This window comes from Narcine bancroftii, chromosome 1 (genome assembly GCF_036971445.1).
Source record: "Narcine bancroftii isolate sNarBan1 chromosome 1, sNarBan1.hap1, whole genome shotgun sequence".
Classification (NCBI taxonomy): domain Eukaryota; kingdom Metazoa; phylum Chordata; class Chondrichthyes; order Torpediniformes; family Narcinidae; genus Narcine; species Narcine bancroftii.
The window spans coordinates 37,750,641-37,769,273 of NC_091469.1; the positions used below are offsets into that span (position 1 = coordinate 37,750,641).

The 18,633-nt window shown below is 44.1% G+C and overlaps 1 protein-coding gene across 9 annotated transcripts in view; it reads left to right on the plus strand.

Annotated features, from left to right (window-relative positions):
• Positions 1-18,633, plus strand: part of LOC138757128 (tyrosine-protein kinase JAK2-like) — a 297,517-nt gene that overhangs the window by 233,147 nt on the left and 45,737 nt on the right. For all 9 annotated transcript variants that reach the window (XM_069923956.1, XM_069923994.1, XM_069923978.1 and 6 more), the window contains 4 exons: positions 897-1,021; positions 5,352-5,486; positions 8,209-8,296; positions 10,076-10,200. In XM_069923956.1, coding sequence (XP_069780057.1) covers positions 897-1,021; positions 5,352-5,486; positions 8,209-8,296; positions 10,076-10,200 — 473 coding nt within the window. The remainder of the gene's footprint in view (positions 1-896; positions 1,022-5,351; positions 5,487-8,208; positions 8,297-10,075; positions 10,201-18,633) is intronic.

The following is an 18,633-nucleotide window of genomic DNA, read 5'->3' on the forward strand; positions in this document are numbered from 1 at the left end:
TGTCACCTCTTCTTGTCCTGTGCATTGGCACCTTCACATCAGATAGTGATGCAACCCAGTCAGAATGGTCTCCATGGTCTTTCTTTGGCTTGGCTTCGCGGACGAAGATTTATGGAGGGGGTAAAAAGTCCACGTCAGCTGCAGGCTCGTTTGTGGCTGACCAGTCCGATGCGGGACAGGCAGACACGATTGCAGCGGTTGCAAGGGAAAATTGGTTGGTTGGGGTTGGGTGTTGGGTTTTTCCTCCTTTGCCTTTTGTCAGTGAGGTGGGCTCTGCGGTCTTCTTCAAAGGAGGCTGCTGCCCGCCAAACTGTGAGGCGCCAAGATGCACGGTTTGAGGCGTTATCAGCCCACTGGCGGTGGTCAATGTGGCAGGCACCAAGAGATTTCTTTAGGCAGTCCTTGTACCTTTTCTTTGGTGCACCTCTGTCACGGTGGCCAGTGGAGAGCTCGCCATATAATACGATCTTGGGAAGGCGATGGTCCTCCATTCTGGAGACGTGACCCATCCAGCGCAGCTGGATCTTCAGCAGCGTGGACTCGATGCTGTCGACCTCTGCCATCTCGAGTACCTCGACGTTAGGGGTGTGAGCGCTCCAATGGATGTTGAGGATGGAGCGGAGACAACGCTGGTGGAAGCGTTCTAGGAGCCGTAGGTGGTGCCGGTAGAGGACCCATGATTCGGAGGCGAACAGGAGTGTGGGTATGACAACGGCTCTGTATACGCTTATCTTTGTCTCCATGGTACACCTGCATAAATTTGTAAGTCTTTGGTAACATACAAAACTCCTAACAATGGTAGAACTGATTGCTGAACAAGAAGTACATTATTGCAGTTTTGAAAATGCTTAATTCATTGTTTTGCTGTTAATTTATGAAAATAATTAAATCCACAGATAAATCTAATCTTCTGATCATGAGAAGCAACTGTGTTTCTGATGTGCCAACATCTCCAACGTTACAGAGGCATAACATCAGCCAAATGGTATTTCACAAGATTAGAAAAGAGGATCTGGTATTTGTAAGTAAAAATTTATTGCTCTTCATGAAGAATTGTGTGTTCTAGCAATATACTATAAAACAGGGAAAAGGCTGTGCTTTAACATTTCTACAATTATTTTTAAATAATTCGACAGATCCATTATATTGTTAATATAAATTCAATAGGATGGATTGAAATAAACACTAACCTAACTTTTGTATTAGGTAATTTCTTAAATAAACTCCATGTGCATGTTTATTGGAGATATTCCTTAGCCCTGGTTAATTTACAGTGTGTGTTGGGGTTGGAGGTGACTCTGAAGGAATGAGTGTTCTTTCTATCTCACAGAGTAACCATAAGGAGGATTGAGGACAATTTGGTGCCAGACATTTGGCCCTCAGAGTTTGGCACCCACAATTTGGTGCCTGATATTTTGGCAGCCACAGTTTGACGCTGGACATTTTGGCCCACCCACCCCATTCACCGTCCCTCTGCACTGACAGAAACTTCACCATTTCAGCACTGCCTGAACTCCTCACCATTACAGCACCGCCGGAACCCCCGGCGTTGCAGCACCGCCGGAACCCCCGGCGTTGCAGCACCGCCGGAACCCCCGGCGTTGCAGCACCGCCGGAACCCCCGGCGTTGCAGCACCGCCGGAACCCCCGGCGTTGCAGCACCGCCGGAACCCCCGGCGTTGCAGCACCGCCGGAACCCCCGGCGTTGCAGCACCGCCTGAACCCCCGGCGTTGCAGCACCGCCTGAACCCCCGGCGTTGCAGCACCGCCTGAACCCCCGGCGTTGCAGCACCGCCTGAACCCCCGGCGTTGCAGCACCGCCTGAACCCCCGGCGTTGCAGCACCGCCTGAACCCCCGGCGTTGCAGCACCGCCTGAACCCCCGGCGTTGCAGCACCGCCTGAACCCCCGGCGTTGCAGCACCGCCTGAACCCCCGGCGTTGCAGCACCGCCTGAACCCCCGGCGTTGCAGCACCGCCTGAACCCCCGGCGTTGCAGCACCGCCTGAACCCCCGGCGTTGCAGCACCGCCTGAACCCCCGGCGTTGCAGCACCGCCTGAACCCCCGGCGTTGCAGCACCGCCTGAACCCCCGGCGTTGCAGCACCGCCTGAACCCCCGGCGTTGCAGCACCGCCTGAACCCCCGGCGTTGCAGCACCGCCTGAACCCCCGGCGTTGCAGCACCGCCTGAACCCCCGGCGTTGCAGCACCGCCTGAACCCCCGGCGTTGCAGCACCGCCTGAACCCCCGGCGTTGCAGCACCGCCTGAACCCCCGGCGTTGCAGCACCGCCTGAACCCCCGGCGTTGCAGCACCGCCTGAACCCCCGGCGTTGCAGCACCGCCTGAACCCCCGGCGTTGCAGCACCGCCTGAACCCCCGGCGTTGCAGCACCGCCGGCACCAAAATGTCCAAAGGGTTGCAAAAGTTTTTTTTTCTGGAAAAATGTCCAGTTTCAAAATGCCGTTGCCAAAATGCAAAAGTCAAAATATCCAGCTTCAAACTGTGGGCACCAAAATGTCCAATTCTGCCATAAGGAATAGGAACAGGAATGATCCATGTATCTCCTGGAGCCTGCTCCCAAAATAGATAAAAGGGGCAGATCTGAATTCATTTCCACATTTCTCCTCCTGTTCACTTTGAATGTAGCAGAAATATTACTAAGAATAACATTTGTCAGAGTTGCATGAAGGTATTTCCTCTCTCATTACTGGTAAAAAATATCAATTGCAATCTGCTTCCAACAGTTTTCTGTTACCAGCTGAGTCATTATTTAGAGTCATTGAGTCTTGCAACACAGAACAGACCCTTCTGCTCAACTCATCTATGCTGACCAAGGTGTTATTCTGGGATAGTTCCTTTTGCTTTCTTTTGGTCCATATCTTTCGAATCCTATCCTATCCTATCCTATCCATGTATCTATCCAAATGTCTTTTGAAATTTTAAGGCGGTGTTTTTAAAAAAGCAGCCCAAAGATCCCCCCAGCACACTCTTGACTCTGCTACCATTGGGGAAAAGTTACAGAAGCCTATGGACTGTTTCTTCCACACTGCCATCAGATTCCTGAATAATCAATGAACTAAAGACTCTCCCTTACTTTTGTTCACTTGTTGTTGTTATTTTTAGTAATGTTGTAAGATGGTTAAACAAGTGCCTAACCTTTCATCTGGGATTGTCAGGAATGAACACCTGCTGTTATTCAGAATCTTCCAAATTTCGGAATCATTTTGATTTCCATCCCTTTAAGTCCACCCAAGTCTCACTGCCATCTGTACCCCCCCCCCTTGCCCGCCCAAGTTGTGCTGCTGTCTTTTTCCCCCGCCCACCCAAGTCATGCTGCCATCTCTCCCCTCCAGTTGCACTGCCATCTCTCTCTCTCTCCTCCACCGCTGTACCAGCGCCAAGAGAAAGGCTCCCTTCTTGGTTCCCCTGCGCAGGCGATTTCAGCTGGGGGATGGGCCGACTGAAAGCACCGTGATGCTGGACAGGAGTCAGTATAGGCGATTTGGAGATGCTTATAAAGTAGCAGAACATGACAGAGTACATGTGAGTTGAGCTAGGGTCACATCGGGTCATGTTTGGTGCCAAACTTCATCTTTGATGAGCGGATGTTATCTACCAAAAAGAGTGCTGGTTTTTGGAGGTTGCCAGTTTTCGGAATTCCAGATGAAAGGTTCGGCACCTTAAATATGGATGTTTGCACTAATGATGCTGCAATAAAACACCAAATTTCGTGACTTGTTTGTGACAATAAATTCTGATTCTCAGTCTTGTACTTCTACCTGCTTCTATGGCTTCCTCTAGGAATTATCCTTCCATGGCACTTCACCTCCTTCTGTCCTTAAATTTAAATTTGAATATACAGCACAGTAACAGGCTCTTCTGGCCCATGAGCCCATGCCCTTCTGGAATTGTCTACCATGGGGAAAAGATTAAATATTCCCTTTATCCATGCCCCTTATAATTTTATATGCTTCCATAACATGGGTGGCCAAACCGCAGCTTGCGAGCCACATGCGGCTCTTTGGCATGTAATGTGCGGCTCGGGGGAGGGTAGGTGCCCGCAGCGGGTCGCCAGCTGACAGTCAACAAACAGCCTGCCTACTGCTAGGCACCTGAAAGCTGTTAGCCGCTTTGCCTTGCTGCTTTCAGGTGCCTAGGGGGAACGTTTGGTGTGTAGACTTGATTAGAAAAAAATCTTTTGCAAAATTGCTCCCTTTGAGACAGTGCTTCTTCACTATCTGCAGTATATCAGCATTTTGCAAATGGATGATTTGCAAGACAAGGATTGGAAAATACTTTCCCCACCAAAACTGTATTGCGGTGGGAAACCTACCGTATCGGCCACCCCAGCCCCGTAGTCCTGCGCCAGCCGCCCCAGCCTTGATTTCCCACGCTGGGGGGCTGTCAGACAGCGGGGAGTTGGGTCACCAGGCAGCGGGGAGAGGGGCTGTCAGGCGTGGCGAGTTGGGTCGCCGGCTGATTGTCATCGGGCAGAACCCTGCTGGGCACCTGAAATCTGCTAGGGGGAGTGCTCGGAAGCGGAGAATATACCTCCCCGAGGTGGGTTGAGTAAGTACACCTCAGAGACGGGTTCTCTGCTTTCAGGTGGCCTCTCGACAGCTGCATTCGGGTATATTAGGCGACTTTACATTCGGGTATTATTGCCACCTGAAAGGGGCTAACGATAGTGTTAGTGGGTGTGATCACGTGATTGTTACGGCTTTCAAACATCTGAAGTTTCTGATATGTGGCTCTTATGTAAAGCAAGTTTGGCCACCCCTGTTCTATAAGGTCATTGCTCAGCCTTTTAAACTGTAAGAAATGAAGATGCATATCCAACCTCTCACAATAACTCAAGCTGTCCAGTCCCGGCAATATCCTCTCACCCTTCCAACTTGTATCCTTTCTAAAATTATTGTACCTTTGTGAACTAATTTTGAATTTTTTGCAAACTGAGCACAATATTTATGTTAAACCCTTGATCAATGCAGTGTTACACCTACTCTGGTAGTTTGTTGTTTGTACCCTCCATTGCTATCTAGTGATAGCCGACAACAATTTGGGCTATGACTAAAACACTTGGGAATAAATAGTATTTAACAATAAGCAGGTGTCTAAATAAATGGAATTTTACATTGAATAATCTAGATCATGATGATGAAATTAACCTTTTGTTTACTCCACTGCTTTCTCTGTTTGTGTGTCTCATGGTGAAGTGCAAGAAGGAGAAACTTGATTTGTATCTTACAAGAAACAGAGTAATTTAGAATGATTATTGCTGCTCACCATTGGTTGGTATTATTGGTGAAACAAGCATCCCTATAGAAATTCCACGTGCAATTTCATTCACAGGGTGAAAGCCTTGGACAAGGGACGTTCACCAAAATTTTCAAAGGAGTGAGGGAAGAATTGGGAGACTATGGTGAGGTGCACAAGACGGAGGTTGTCCTAAAAGTTTTAGAAAAAGCACACAGAAATTACTCTGAGGTTTGTTTATATTTTAAATCATTTGAAAACTTTACAATTTTCTTTTCAGAAATTAGAGACAAATATTTTGTTCAGAGTTTTAAATATTTATCATTACATCAACAGGAGGAAGTAACAGGTAAAGGTAATTTCAGGGATATTAATCAATTGTACCAAAAATACATTGTTTTCTGAGATTGATATATGAATATCTGACATTGAGATATGAAATCTATTTACTCAGATATGCTATTAACACATTTGACCACTCAGAAATAATTAAACAAATGTATACTTAGGTTGCATGTAGAGACAGGGATGAGTGAGGTTCTCAGTCATTGATTTGCATCCAATTGTTCCCGAATGATCTAATTTTTCACTTCCATCTTTTCACCATCTCTCCTCCATCGATGTGGTTGCACTGTTATGAATCAAGTTTTTCTTTTCAGATTTATTGGCTAATCTAATTCCCACCTGAGTTCTCCAATTTCATCACTAATTCCCTAATCCATTCCACTCCTGTATTCTTTCATTTCCTCACAGATCCAGTTCCCAATTGCATCCTCCCATTCTCTGTCTGATACCCTGATTCAGTTTCCTCCTGTATCTTTTCATTCCCATGCTGTTTCCCCAATTTTGAAATGTTCAGTTTTGAAAAGAATATCTGAGTCAAAGTTTTCTTCATAGGCAGAAAGTAAATTGGAATTTGATCTGGCATACTCTTCCTAAAAGGATAGGGGGACACTGCCATCAGCAGGTTCCAGTCCCAAGTCATCTGACATCTTGCACTAGGGATATGTTGTTCCTTTTGCTGGATCAAAATCCTGATATGTTCTCTACCCCTTCATCTCATGGTTCCAGAGGATCAATCCCATTGTCTTAGGGCAGCTATGGATAGATAATCAACACTAGCTTTGCCGGTGACATTGGGAAAAATAATTTTAAAATATATAGGCCAAGCTGTTCAAATACTTCACAAAGCAATACATTCTGGCCAATAAAGATGTCATTAGCAGGACATAATTGCAATGCAGCTAATGGATTGGATTGATAACTGTTCATGTATTATGCATTCAATGTCATTGAGCATAGAGGTGGAAGGGTTTGCAAGTTAGCTTGCCCTGATCTCCAAAGAGAGATCAACACATCAAGAGAAATTAAACTTTAAATAAATTAGCACAAATCCATTGCTTTTGAAAATATTTATACTGTTTTATAGTTTATAACTCACTTCTGAGCATGAAAAGATGCCAGTTGATCTTTTTCTTCCATGAGTCTTGGTCAAGAATATTCCATATCTATTTTATTCCGCCTTCGTCTACAAATACACACAAATTTATTTAACCAAACCTTTTCTTTTACTTGCCTTCTTTCCTGAGTCTAGTGTATATGTTCAGGGTAATTTTCTGAGTTTGTTGGGAAATAATAAAAAGCTGCAACGAGAACAGAGAAAGCTATTAAAACATCAGGTCAGGCAGCACCTGGAGTGGGGAAGAAACAGAATCAATGTTCCAGGTCAATGGCTTTTCACCAACATTCAACTGCAGTGCATTTCCAGTATGTTGCTTTTTTTTTTACTTCACTCTTCCAGCATTTGCCATACAAGGCTGGGTGGCATGGATCTGGTGTGGTGGTAAGCACTACGCTGTTGCAGCACCAGTGATTGGGACCGGAGTTCGAAAACCGCGTCGTCTGTCAGATTTTTTTTACTGCGTGTGTTTTCTCTGGGGGCTCCAGTTTTCTTCCACCATTCAAAACATACAAGTTGTAGGCCACTTGGGTGTAATTGGGAAGTATGGGCTCGTAGGCCGTAAGGACCTGTTACCATATTGTATATCTAAAAAAAAATTAATTTTAAAAAGTAAATTTAAAAGAAATTAAATTTAAAGAAATTCCAGATATTATAATCCACCCCACTTCCCAGAGATAGTCCAATATAAGTAAAGTCAGTGTTGGATTTGATGAGTTAGTTACTGGAATAAAAATCATAATCCCATGAAAATAAGTTTATTAATATCATCTAATTGTATTAGTACAGCTAGATGATTCAGTATTCTTTGATTCTCGGTGTAAAAACATACAAATACATGTATAGATCTGGCACATGTATTTACATACGATTTATATGCGGTACATATATTAAAATAAATAAATATTGTTTAAAAACTATTCGACTCTCAGAGTATTTGTATGAGCAGTTCATCAATCATTCAGCAGTCTCAGCCTGGTGCTTCTGACTCCGATACTACTGTATTTCTTTCCCCAAGGGAATAAATATAACATCCTTTGGATAGCATGGATTTATATTTTTGAACCTGATGACTTTTACCCCTCATTGTCTGGTTTGCCACAACTTCACAAAGCTGGCATACTCTTACCTGCTTCTAAGTTGTTGCAGAACATCCCATTAGCCCTTGTACTGTTTTTTCTTTAGCTAATAAACTCAGTGATGTTCAAAATGCAGGGCACTACTGGCTATACTGCAGTGCTTTACTTACAGGTGTGTTGCTGTTCAATGTATAATCATTTTTCAAGCAAATTGGCATATGCCTTGTTACATCTTTCTGTGATCCAATAGAAAACTGAGTAAAGACTTGTGTGGGAAAGGTTGAGTATTAAGTAGCATTCACACGTAATCACATTGTCTTAGTAATGAGTGTCATAAAATCTTTACGTGGAGCATGGTGTCTGATTGCTAAAGTACAAACAAAATTACTTTATTATTTCTGGGGTTCTTTTTCAGTCCTTTTTTGAGGCAGCAAGCATGATGAGCCAACTGTCCTACAAGCACTTGGTGTTGAACTATGGTGTCTGTGTGTGCGGAGAGGAAAGTAAGTAAACAATTTCTAAAGCTTTTATGTTGTGTTGTGACAGCTTGTGGTCATCAGGCATGGCTCAAGGTTATTCTGTTTCCAATTTAAATTTTACACATATGGGCGGATATTGTAAAGAGAGAAAAATGTGGAATCAAAGCAACATGACTTCCTGAAAACACTTTACACTATTTAAGAACATATGAACTAGGAGGATCTGGCCCATTGAATCTGTTTAATAAGATCATACCCATGGATTCAGCTTCACCTTTTTCCCCATAACCCTAATTCTCAAAACTGTAAAAATCTATTTGCCTACATCTTAAATGTATTTAATGAGGCAGACTCTTCTGGTTCCTTGGGCAGAGAATTCCACAGATCGACTTTTCTCTGGACAAAGTCATTCTTCCTCATCTCCATCCTAAATCTACTTTCCCAAATCTTTCCCTACAACTAGTCTCACCTGCCAGTAGAAGCAACTTCCCTGCCGTTGTCTTATTTACCTCTTTCATATTTTTATGATTCTATGAGATTCCCTCTCACTCTTCTGAATTCCAGTGAGTATAGGACTCAATCTCTCCTCAGAGGCTAACCCCTTTATCTGGTGAATCTCCTCCAAAGCCAGTATGTCCTTGTGCAAGTTAGGAGACCGGAATGGCACACTACTCCAGATGCAGCCTCACCGGAACCTTTCATAGTTGCAGCAGAAACTCCCTGTTCTTCAATTCAATCCCTCTGGCAATGAAGGTCAACATTCTATTTGCCTTCTTGGTTACAAGCTAAACCTGCAAAACGAATTAATGATGGCCTCTACAGATTGGAACAAATTACAAAGAGAGGTTCAGTTAACATTTCAGTTATCAGAGAATATCCTTATTTAAAATTGTTCCAGCAAAGACCCTCCTTTTATCTTTAAAGAGTTGTTGTTATGCAGTGATTATTCAACAGAAGCTGCAGGCAAACGTTTTTTATAAGGTAAATACAACTTGTTTCTTAGTTATATATCATTGTGACATTTAGTATCAAATTATTTTCAGCTAATTGTTATTACTGTAAAACTGAGCATTTAAAAATCAAACAACTGCACATACTGAAAATAAAACAGAAAAATTAGAAGCTCAGCAATTGGAGCTATTTCTGTGGAGAGAGAAATCAGGTTAATATTTTAATTTGAAAAATATTTGTCAGAACAGGAAAAGAGAAAAACTAATAGTAGCAATATAGATGAAATTAGTTTCAGATGATGTGGTGATGTGCTGTTTGATGCAGGCATCTGGTTGATAAGTTAATGAGGGAAGTTAGAGAAAGTAAACAAAAGAATTTGTAAAAGCTGCAAAATGCAGGTCAGAACTACAGAATGATGCACTGCTAGAGGAGAGAGAAAGTCTGGCTTAAGATTCTTCAAATTTACTTGGATTTTTTTAGCATAGTAAAGGAGGCCACAGACAAAAGGGTGCAGGTGGAGGAGAGGGATGAGAATTAAAACTAAAGAGATATCCTTCTATGCAATTTAATACTGTTGAAAGTTCCCTGTTTATTGGAGCAAACCTTGCCATACAGCTGGAAGACATTTGTAGACATGTAAATTTGGGAAGACTAGTGGAGACTAGTAAGAGGAAATAGCGATAAAACAATGGATCTAATTCTTGGACAATAGACTTTTCCAGTTTCGCTCTCTTGAGCGAAACTGATGCAGACTATACCATAAATGTCTCCTAAATGTCCCAAATGTCTAAAATGGATACCTGTAAGATAGTTTTAAAGTGGTTTTCTTTTCTCATCTTTTTTGGAAATCAGATATCATGGTTCAGGAGTATGTAAAATTTGGATCTCTGGACACATACCTGAAGAAAAATAAAAACATGAACATTCTGTGGAAGCTGGATGTAGCCAAGCAGTTAGCTTGGGCAGTGCATTACTTGGTAAGTAGAGTTGGTAGAAAGTACTGAGGGGGAATGCCTGTGTGTGTGGTGTACAAAGACCTTAATTTGACTTGACTTAAACCACCGTATTCATTCAGTCAGATAAGTAAATAGAAGGACAAAGGGGTAAGTTTTAAGAAACAACTTTCCCAAGTGAATCCAATCCTTTCTCTATTTAATGTTCAGGTATTTACTAATGTCTGACTTTCCAAAAAGAACATCTAATATAAGATTAAAGTGAACGCATATATTCCTTTATTGAACTATGCACCCGGAGAGCAGCCTCAGGTTACAGCTAAGCAGAGAGAGCCAAATTCTTCTTATCCTGCCATGTTTATTGCTTTGGCTCAACTAAAGTCAAAAATATAGCAAGTTAGATCTGAATGGATGCATAATTAAAGACGAGCTGTAAGGGGTGTATTACAGACCACCAAATGGGCCAAGAAAATTAGAGGAACAAATTTGTAGGGAGATAACGTATATGTGTGAAAATCATAAGGTAGTGATCATGGGAGATTTTAACTTCCCACACATTGATTGGGATACCCATATGGTTAGAGGGCTGGATGGGCTGGAGTTCGTTAAATGTGCTCAGGATTGTTTTCTAAGTCAGTTAGTAGAAGAACCAACTCGGGATGGTGTAATACTGGATCTCCTGTTAGGGAACAAGCTAGGTCAGGTAGCGGACATTAATGTTGGAGAACCAATTGGGTCTAGTGATCATAATTCTGTTAGTTTTAGGGTAATTTTAGGGAAGAGCAAGGAGAGGCCTAAAGTTGAGGTTCTGGATTGGAAAAGAGCAAATTTCGAAGGAATAAGAAGGGATTTGGGGAGTATTGAGTGGGACAGGATATTTTCAGGTAAGGATGTTAATGAAAAATGGAGGATATTCAAAAAAGAAATTTTGAGGGTACAGAGTAGTTATGTCCCAGTCTGGATCAAAGAAAATCCTGGAAGTCATAGGGAGGCTTGGTTTTCGAGGAATATTGGAAATTTGGTTAGGAGAAAAAGGGAGGTGTACAAGAGGTATAAAGAGCAGGGAGCTGAGAAGTTGAAGGAGGACTACAAGGAATGTTGAAGGAATCTTAAGAAAGAAATTAGAAAGGCCAAAAAAAGGCATGAAGAGGCTTTGGCTGACAGAGTAAAAATAAATCCAAAGGGTTTCTATAAGTACATTAAAAGTAAAAGATTAGTGAGAGATAAAATTGGACCCCTTTTAGATAGCGAGGGTAGGCTGAGTGAGAAGTCTGAGGAAATGGGGGAAATTTTGTATGATTTCTTTGCCTCGGTATTCACTAGGGAAAAAAATGTTGAACCAGTTGAAGTAAAGAAAAATAGTGGGGAGGTCATGAAGCATATAAGGATAACCTAGGAGGTAGTGATGGCTGTTAAAAAAGATAAAGGTGGATAAATCTCCCGGACCGGACAAAATATTCCCTAGGACACTCAAGGAGGCTAGTGGACAGTTAGTGGGGCCATTAACAGAGATATTTAGGATGTCACTGGCCACGGGGGTGGTGCCAAAGGATTGGAGGGTGGCGCATGTGATTCCTCTGTTTAAGAAAGGGTCCAAATGCAAACCTGGGAATTATAGGCCTGTAAGTCTAACGTCTGTGGTGGGCAAGTTGATGGAAAGTGTTCTGAGGGATGCTATTTACAAATTTTTGGAGATACAGGGATTGATAGGGAGTAATCAGCATGGTTTTGTCAGGGGTAGATCATGCTTGACAAACCTGATTGAGTTCTTCGAGGGGGTTACAAAAAAGGTTGATGAAGGGAAAGCTGTGGATGTTGTCTATTTGGACTTTAGTAAAGCTTTTGACAAAGTTCCCCACAGGAGGTTAGGAAAAAAGGTGGAGGCATTAGGTATAAATAAAGAGGTAGTGAAATGGATTCAGCAGTGGTTGGATGGGAGGTGTCAGAGAGTAGTGGTAGAAAATTGTTTGTCCAATTGGAGGCCGGTGACTAGTGGAGTTCCTCAGGGTTCGGTCATGGGTCCACTATTATTTGTTATATATATTAGAATTGGATAAGCAAGTTTGCGGATGACACAAAGATTGGTGGTGTTGTGGACAGTGAGGTAGATTACCGTAGATTAAAAGGTGATTTAGGAAGGCTGGAGGTGTGGACTGAGAAATGGCTGATGGAATTTAATACAGATAAATGTGAGGTGCTACATTTTGGAAAGGCAAATTTAAATAGGTCATATACATTGAATGGTAGACAATTGAGGAGTGCAGAGCAACAAAGGGATTTAGGAGTTATGGTAAATAGTACCCTCAAGGCTGATACTCAGGTAGATGGTGTGGTGAAGAAGGCATTTGGAATGTTGGCCTTCATAAATCGGAGTATTGAATTCAAGAGTAGGGAGGTTATGATGAAATTGTACAAGGCATTGGTGAGGCCAAATTTGGAGTACTGTGTACAGTTTTGGTCATCAAATTATAGTAAAGATATAAACAAAATAGAGAGAGTGCAGAGAAGGTTCACGAGAATGTTGACAGGATTTCAGGGTCTGAGTTACAGGGAAAGGTTGTGCAGACTGGGGCTTTTTTTCTCTGGAGCGTAGAAGATTGAGAGGGGACTTGATAGAGGTGTTTAAGATTTTAAAAGGGACAGACAGAGTAAATGTGGATAGGCTTTTTCAATTAAGAAAGAGGAAGATTCAAACAAGAGGACATGGTTTAAGATTGAAGGGGGAAAATTATAAGGGGAACATGAGGGGAAATTTCTTTACGCAGAGGGTGGTGGGGATGTGGAATGTGCTTCCGGCAGACGTGGTCGAGGCGGGATTATTGGTTACATTTAAGGAAAGACTGGATCATTACATGGATAGGAGGGGACTAGAGGGGTATGGACCGGGTGATGCTCAGTGGGACTAGGAGGGTGGGGATTTGCTACGGCATGGACTAGTAGGGCCGAACTGGCCTGTTCTGTGCTGTAAGTGGTTATATGGTTATATGGTTATAACTTGAAATTGCAAAATATACTGTAGTTTGCATGCATTCCTCATCCAGAGGTTTCTGATACTTGAATTCAGTTAAACCACCCTGTTGAAAACTAGTGCAAAACATTGAAACTTACTATGCTATCAACCACAATCAGACAGAGAATCATGATTAATAGGCTTTAATCACGTTAAAGTGTCAGCACAGCTTGAATGTTGCTGGCCCGGTTCCAAAGCAGGTACCGAGGGAGGGGTTTGGGCATGACAGCCTTTATGGGGATATCTGAGAGGTAGGAGTCACAGGTTTAGAGGGCAGCCACCCCGTACACTACATACATAAATATATATATATACACATAGTGATAGCACCACTTTCACCCCTCCTTTTTAAACAAAGTCCAGCGGGGTGGTGTGGTTTAGTGTTTGTTGCAGTTTCGTGATGCTTAAAAGTCCCTTACAGATTCAGCCTGTCCAGTGGTCTCGTCTGTCACTGCAACTGTCGCAGGGTCTGCTGTGGCACAGCTGTTGGTTCCCGGGCGGTGTTTTGTGCAACAGGAGGTGCCTCTGGGGCTGAGGGGCTGTTGGTACCATCATGAAGTTCAGATCAGTTGGGGTTTTGGGAGCGAATTCGAGTGCCGATATTGGGGCCGGTTGGTCAGAGTTACCGGTGGAGTGGATTGGCCAGTCAGTCTAGGGGTCTCCTGCATGCGCCAGGTCCCGGATGGAGACGGTGTCCTCGCGACCATCCTCATACTCCACGTAGGTGTATTGGGGGTTGGTGTGGAGGAGGTGGACCTTCTCGACCAGAGGCTCAGTTTTGTGGTGTCTGATGTGCCTTCGAAGGAGCACTGGCCCAGGGTTCATCAGCCAGTACGGTGGTGTGGTTTCGGATGCCGATTTCCTGGGGAAGGAAAAGAGCCTTTCATGCAGTGTTGCGTTCATGGCCGTATAGAGAAGGGATCTAGTAGCGTGGAGCAGGTTGGGAAAGGCTCCTTACCACCTGGAGGTGAGCAGTCCTTTCAATTTAAGGGCTAAGATTACCGTCGACCAAACCGTGGCGTTTTCCATTTCTACCTGCCCATTCCCCGGGGGTTATAGCTTGTGGTCCTGCTCATGGTTATGCCCTTAACCAATAGGTACTGAAGCAGCTCCTCACTCATAAAGGAGGATCCCCAGTTGCTATGGATATAGCAGGGGTACCCGAACAGAGTGAAAATGCCGCGTAGGGTTTTTATGACCGTGGCCATGGTTATATCTGGGCAGGGGATAGTGAAGCGAAAGTGGGAGTATTCATCCATGATGTTTAGTAAGTATACATTCCTGTTGGTGGACAGGAGGGGTCCCTTAAAGTATATGTTCAGCCACTTGAAGGGGTGGGTGATTTTGATAAGGTGGGTTTTATCCGGCCAGTAGAACTGGGGTTTGCACTCAGCATTGACTGCGCAGTTGCATATCAACTCCCTGATGTCTTTAACCAAGATGGGGAGATTGTGGGCTCTAACAAATTGGTAGACCCTGGCGACCCGGGATGGTAGAGGTTGTTGTGGAGGACATGGAGACGATCCATCAGGCGGCTTATTGAGCTTTCCAGGTCGGTTCAAGTTCTCATAGTTGTAGGTGGATAGTTCAATTCTCCACTTAAGGATCTTGTCATTCTTAATTCTTCCCTGCTGTTTGTTGTTAAACATAAGTGACTGCATGCTGGTCAATCAGCAGGGTGAATGGTTTTCCAGCCAGATAGTGCCTCCAGTAGCACACAGCTTCCATTATGGCTTGGACCTTCTTCTCGACGGCTGAGTGCCAGAGCTCAGTGCCCTGGAAGGTTCTGGAAAAAAATACCGCAGGCCTTACCGTCTGGTTGAGTGTAGCAGCCAGGGTGAAGTCAGATGCATCACTCTCAACCTGGAAGGGGAGGGATTCATCTACAACATGCATCATTGCCTTGGTGATGCCACCCTTGATGCATGTGAATGCCATTTGGCTTTCTGCCAGCCGGGGGAAAGTGGTCGATTTCACCAGGGGGCAGGCTTGGTGACTCTGAAAGGGACATGGAGGAAGTGGTAGAGGTGGCCATCCACTTCAAAGGGAGTGTATGGGCTGTCCTCTGGCTGGATTGCTAGCTGGTGGTAAGCCGATGTGAGGTCAGTGGTCAAGAAAACTTGGAACTGGGTGATCTCATTGACGATGTTGGCGATACGGGGAAGTAAGTAGGTGACCAGCAGGATGAAGCGGTTTATGGTGTGACTGTAGTCAATGACCATGCGTTGTTTCTCTCCGCTCTTTATTACCACTACTTTGGCTTGCCATGGGTTCTCTGACCCTTTCCACTAGGAGCCATTTTACCTCTGCATTAATGAAGGCTCTGTCCCGTGCTGTACCGTCTGTTCTTTGTGGCTACCGGCTGGCAGTTAGGGGTGAGGTTCTCGAACAAAGGAAGTGGTGGGACTCAGAGTGTAGAGAGGCCACAAGTCATGTTCAGGGAGGTTTGCCAGTTGATGTTGTAAACCGTGAGGGAAGGGTGGGGGCCATTGATGCACATGCGGATGCTCTATAGCTGGCACTGGAAGTCCAGTCCCAGTATAACCAACATGCAGAGGTACGGCATGATCAGGAGTTTAAAGTTCCTATACTCGGAGCCCCACACAGTCACCATCACAGTGCAGCAGCCGCTGATTTCAGCCAGGTGGGATTGCATTTTGCTGGCCTGTTTCCAAGGCAGGTAATGAGGGAGGGGTTTGGGCATAACAGCCTCTATGGAGATATCTTAGAAGGGGGAGTCACAGGTTCAGGGGGCGGGCCAGCCTATGCAGTACATCTTCTTTGGCTTGGCTTCGCGGACGAAGATTTATGGAGGGGGTAAAAAGTCCACGTCAGCTGCAGGCTCGTTTGTGGCTGACCAGTCCGATGCGGGACAGGCAGACACGATTGCAGCGGTTGCAAGGGAAAATTGGTTGGTTGGGGTTGGGTGTTGGGTTTTTCCTCCTTTGCCTTTTGTCAGTGAGGTGGGCTCTGCGGTCTTCTTCAAAGGAGGCTGCTGCCCGCCAAACTGTGAGGCGCCAAGATGCACGGTTTGAGGCGTTATCAGCCCACTGGCGGTGGTCAATGTGGCAGGCACCAAGAGATTTCTTTAGGCAGTCCTTGTACCTTTTCTTTGGTGCACCTCTGTCACGGTGGCCAGTGGAGAGCTCGCCATATAATACGATCTTGGGAAGGCGATGGTCTTCCATTCTGGAGACGTGACCCATCCAGCGCAGCTGGATCTTCAGCAGCGTGGACTCGATGCTGTCGACCTCTGCCATCTCGAGTACCTCGACGTTAGGGGTGTGAGCGCTCCAATGGATGTTGAGGATGGAGCGGAGACAACGCTGGTGGAAGCGTTCTAGGAGCCGTAGGTGGTGCCGGTAGAGGACCCATGATTCGGAGCCGAACAGGAGTGTGGGTATGACAACGGCTCTGTATACGCTTATCTTTGTGAGGTTTTTCAGTTGGTTGTTTTTCCAGACTCTTTTGTGTAGTCTTCCAAAGGCGCTATTTGCCTTGGCGAGTCTGTTGTCTATCTCATTGTCGATCCTTGCATCTGATGAAATGGTGCAGCCGAGATAGGTAAACTGGTTGACCGTTTTGAGTTTTGTGTGCCCGATGGAGATGTGGGGGGGCTGGTAGTCATGGTGGGGAGCTGGCTGATGGAGGACCTCAGTTTTCTTCAGGCTGACTTCCAGGCCAAACATTTTGGCAGTTTCCGCAAAGCAGGACGTCAAGCGCTGAAGAGCTGGCTCTGAATGGGCAACTAAAGCGGCATCATCTGCAAAGAGTAGTTCACGGACAAGTTTCTCTTGTGTCTTGGTGTGAGCTTGCAGGCGCCTCAGATTGAAGAGACTGCCATCCGTGCGGTACCGGATGTAAACAGCGTCTTCATTGTTGGGGTCTTTCATGGCTTGGTTCAGCATCATGCTGAAGAAGATTGAAAAGAGGGTTGGTGCGAGATATATACATATATATATACATAGTGATAGCACCACACTTATTGTGAGCACATCCATTCTTGTCTGGAAATCAGAATTTGGGAACATAGGTTCTGAAAAATACTTCACCCATTTATGATAGAAATAAGGATTTTTTTAATGAGAGTCAAAAATCTTTGGAAGTTTCTAATTCAAAGAAAAACATAACTCTATCATTATATATTTCACAGCCCAGACAGACAGATTTTTAGCCTAGCGGGGAATTGCAGGGAACAGTCAGGAAAGTGAGCTGAGCCAAAATCAAATCAGCCAAGATTATGCTGAATGGTAAATCAGCCTTGGTGGGCCAAGAAGCCTACTCCAACTCCCTCTACTTCTGCTCTAAATATTTAAATTGTGATATAAATGCCATCAAAGGCATATTATTTCTTTAATACCTTTCTCAAGTCACAGGAGCTGGAACCAAACCATGCAAATTTCAAACGTATCACTTTACATCAGAAATGAGATATTGTTTTCCTAATAGTCCAGATACTTTATATGTCTGTGGTGTTTCTTTCTCTTTAGGGCCCTGGTTTTACAGGTTCTTCCAGATCATCCCTATTGAGGCAGTTCATTGTCAGAAACAGGCTAAGGCTAGGAGTGTCGGACTCTGGCCTTACCCTCCCCTCAATTTGGTCTATGTGTCGTCTGAGTCCAGCGTGCTCGTTGAATGAAGTGATAGGAGAAGGTATTCGGTTTCACAATCAGTTTATTACATAGTACAAGAATAAAGCTTAACAGAGCTCTGGTTCAGTCGTTAGTTCATAGGTCACCTGCTCGGTGAGCTATTCCCCAAGACTGACTCCTACTGTCAAGTCTCTTCTGTTTATATAGATCAACATTGTTACATTGACCACGAGTTGGCTTTCTTTGATAAACTCCTTGCATAAAATCTATCTCAAGCAATTTCCTGTTCTGCACTTATCGATGGTGTAGACCTCCTATCTTAATCCCCAAGGCCAGAACATCCAGTTGGTTTGATCAGAAATCAATTCATACCCCAGATATTTCTAATTATTTCTTTGTTCTCGTCTGGCCATAGTCTTCTGTTCTAATCAACACCTCCCGTGTATTCTTATGACTTAATTATTTCTACTAAATTGGTTTATCCATTTTGTTTGTCTCTGACATTCTCAGTCATGGTACTCTTTTTACTTATCCTTGCAATACTCTTATCTTCCTGTCACTGGCCTGTTTCAGAATAAATCACTATCCCTATGGTTCCTCCAACCTCATCCTGTCTAACTTCTCCTATCTACTATCCTTTTTCTCCCATGTGTGCTTTACAATTAGCAGTTAACCTTGGGGATGAAAGTATTTTCTCTCTTTGTATTTGGAGGCAGCAAATTCTACACGTACTATAATCAGCCAACTTTTCTACATACTGTGGTTGTTACTTTATTGCATTAATATTTCCCTTAAACAGTATAATTGAAGTAAATAGTAAATTGTTACATAGTAATGGATTAATAAATACATAAT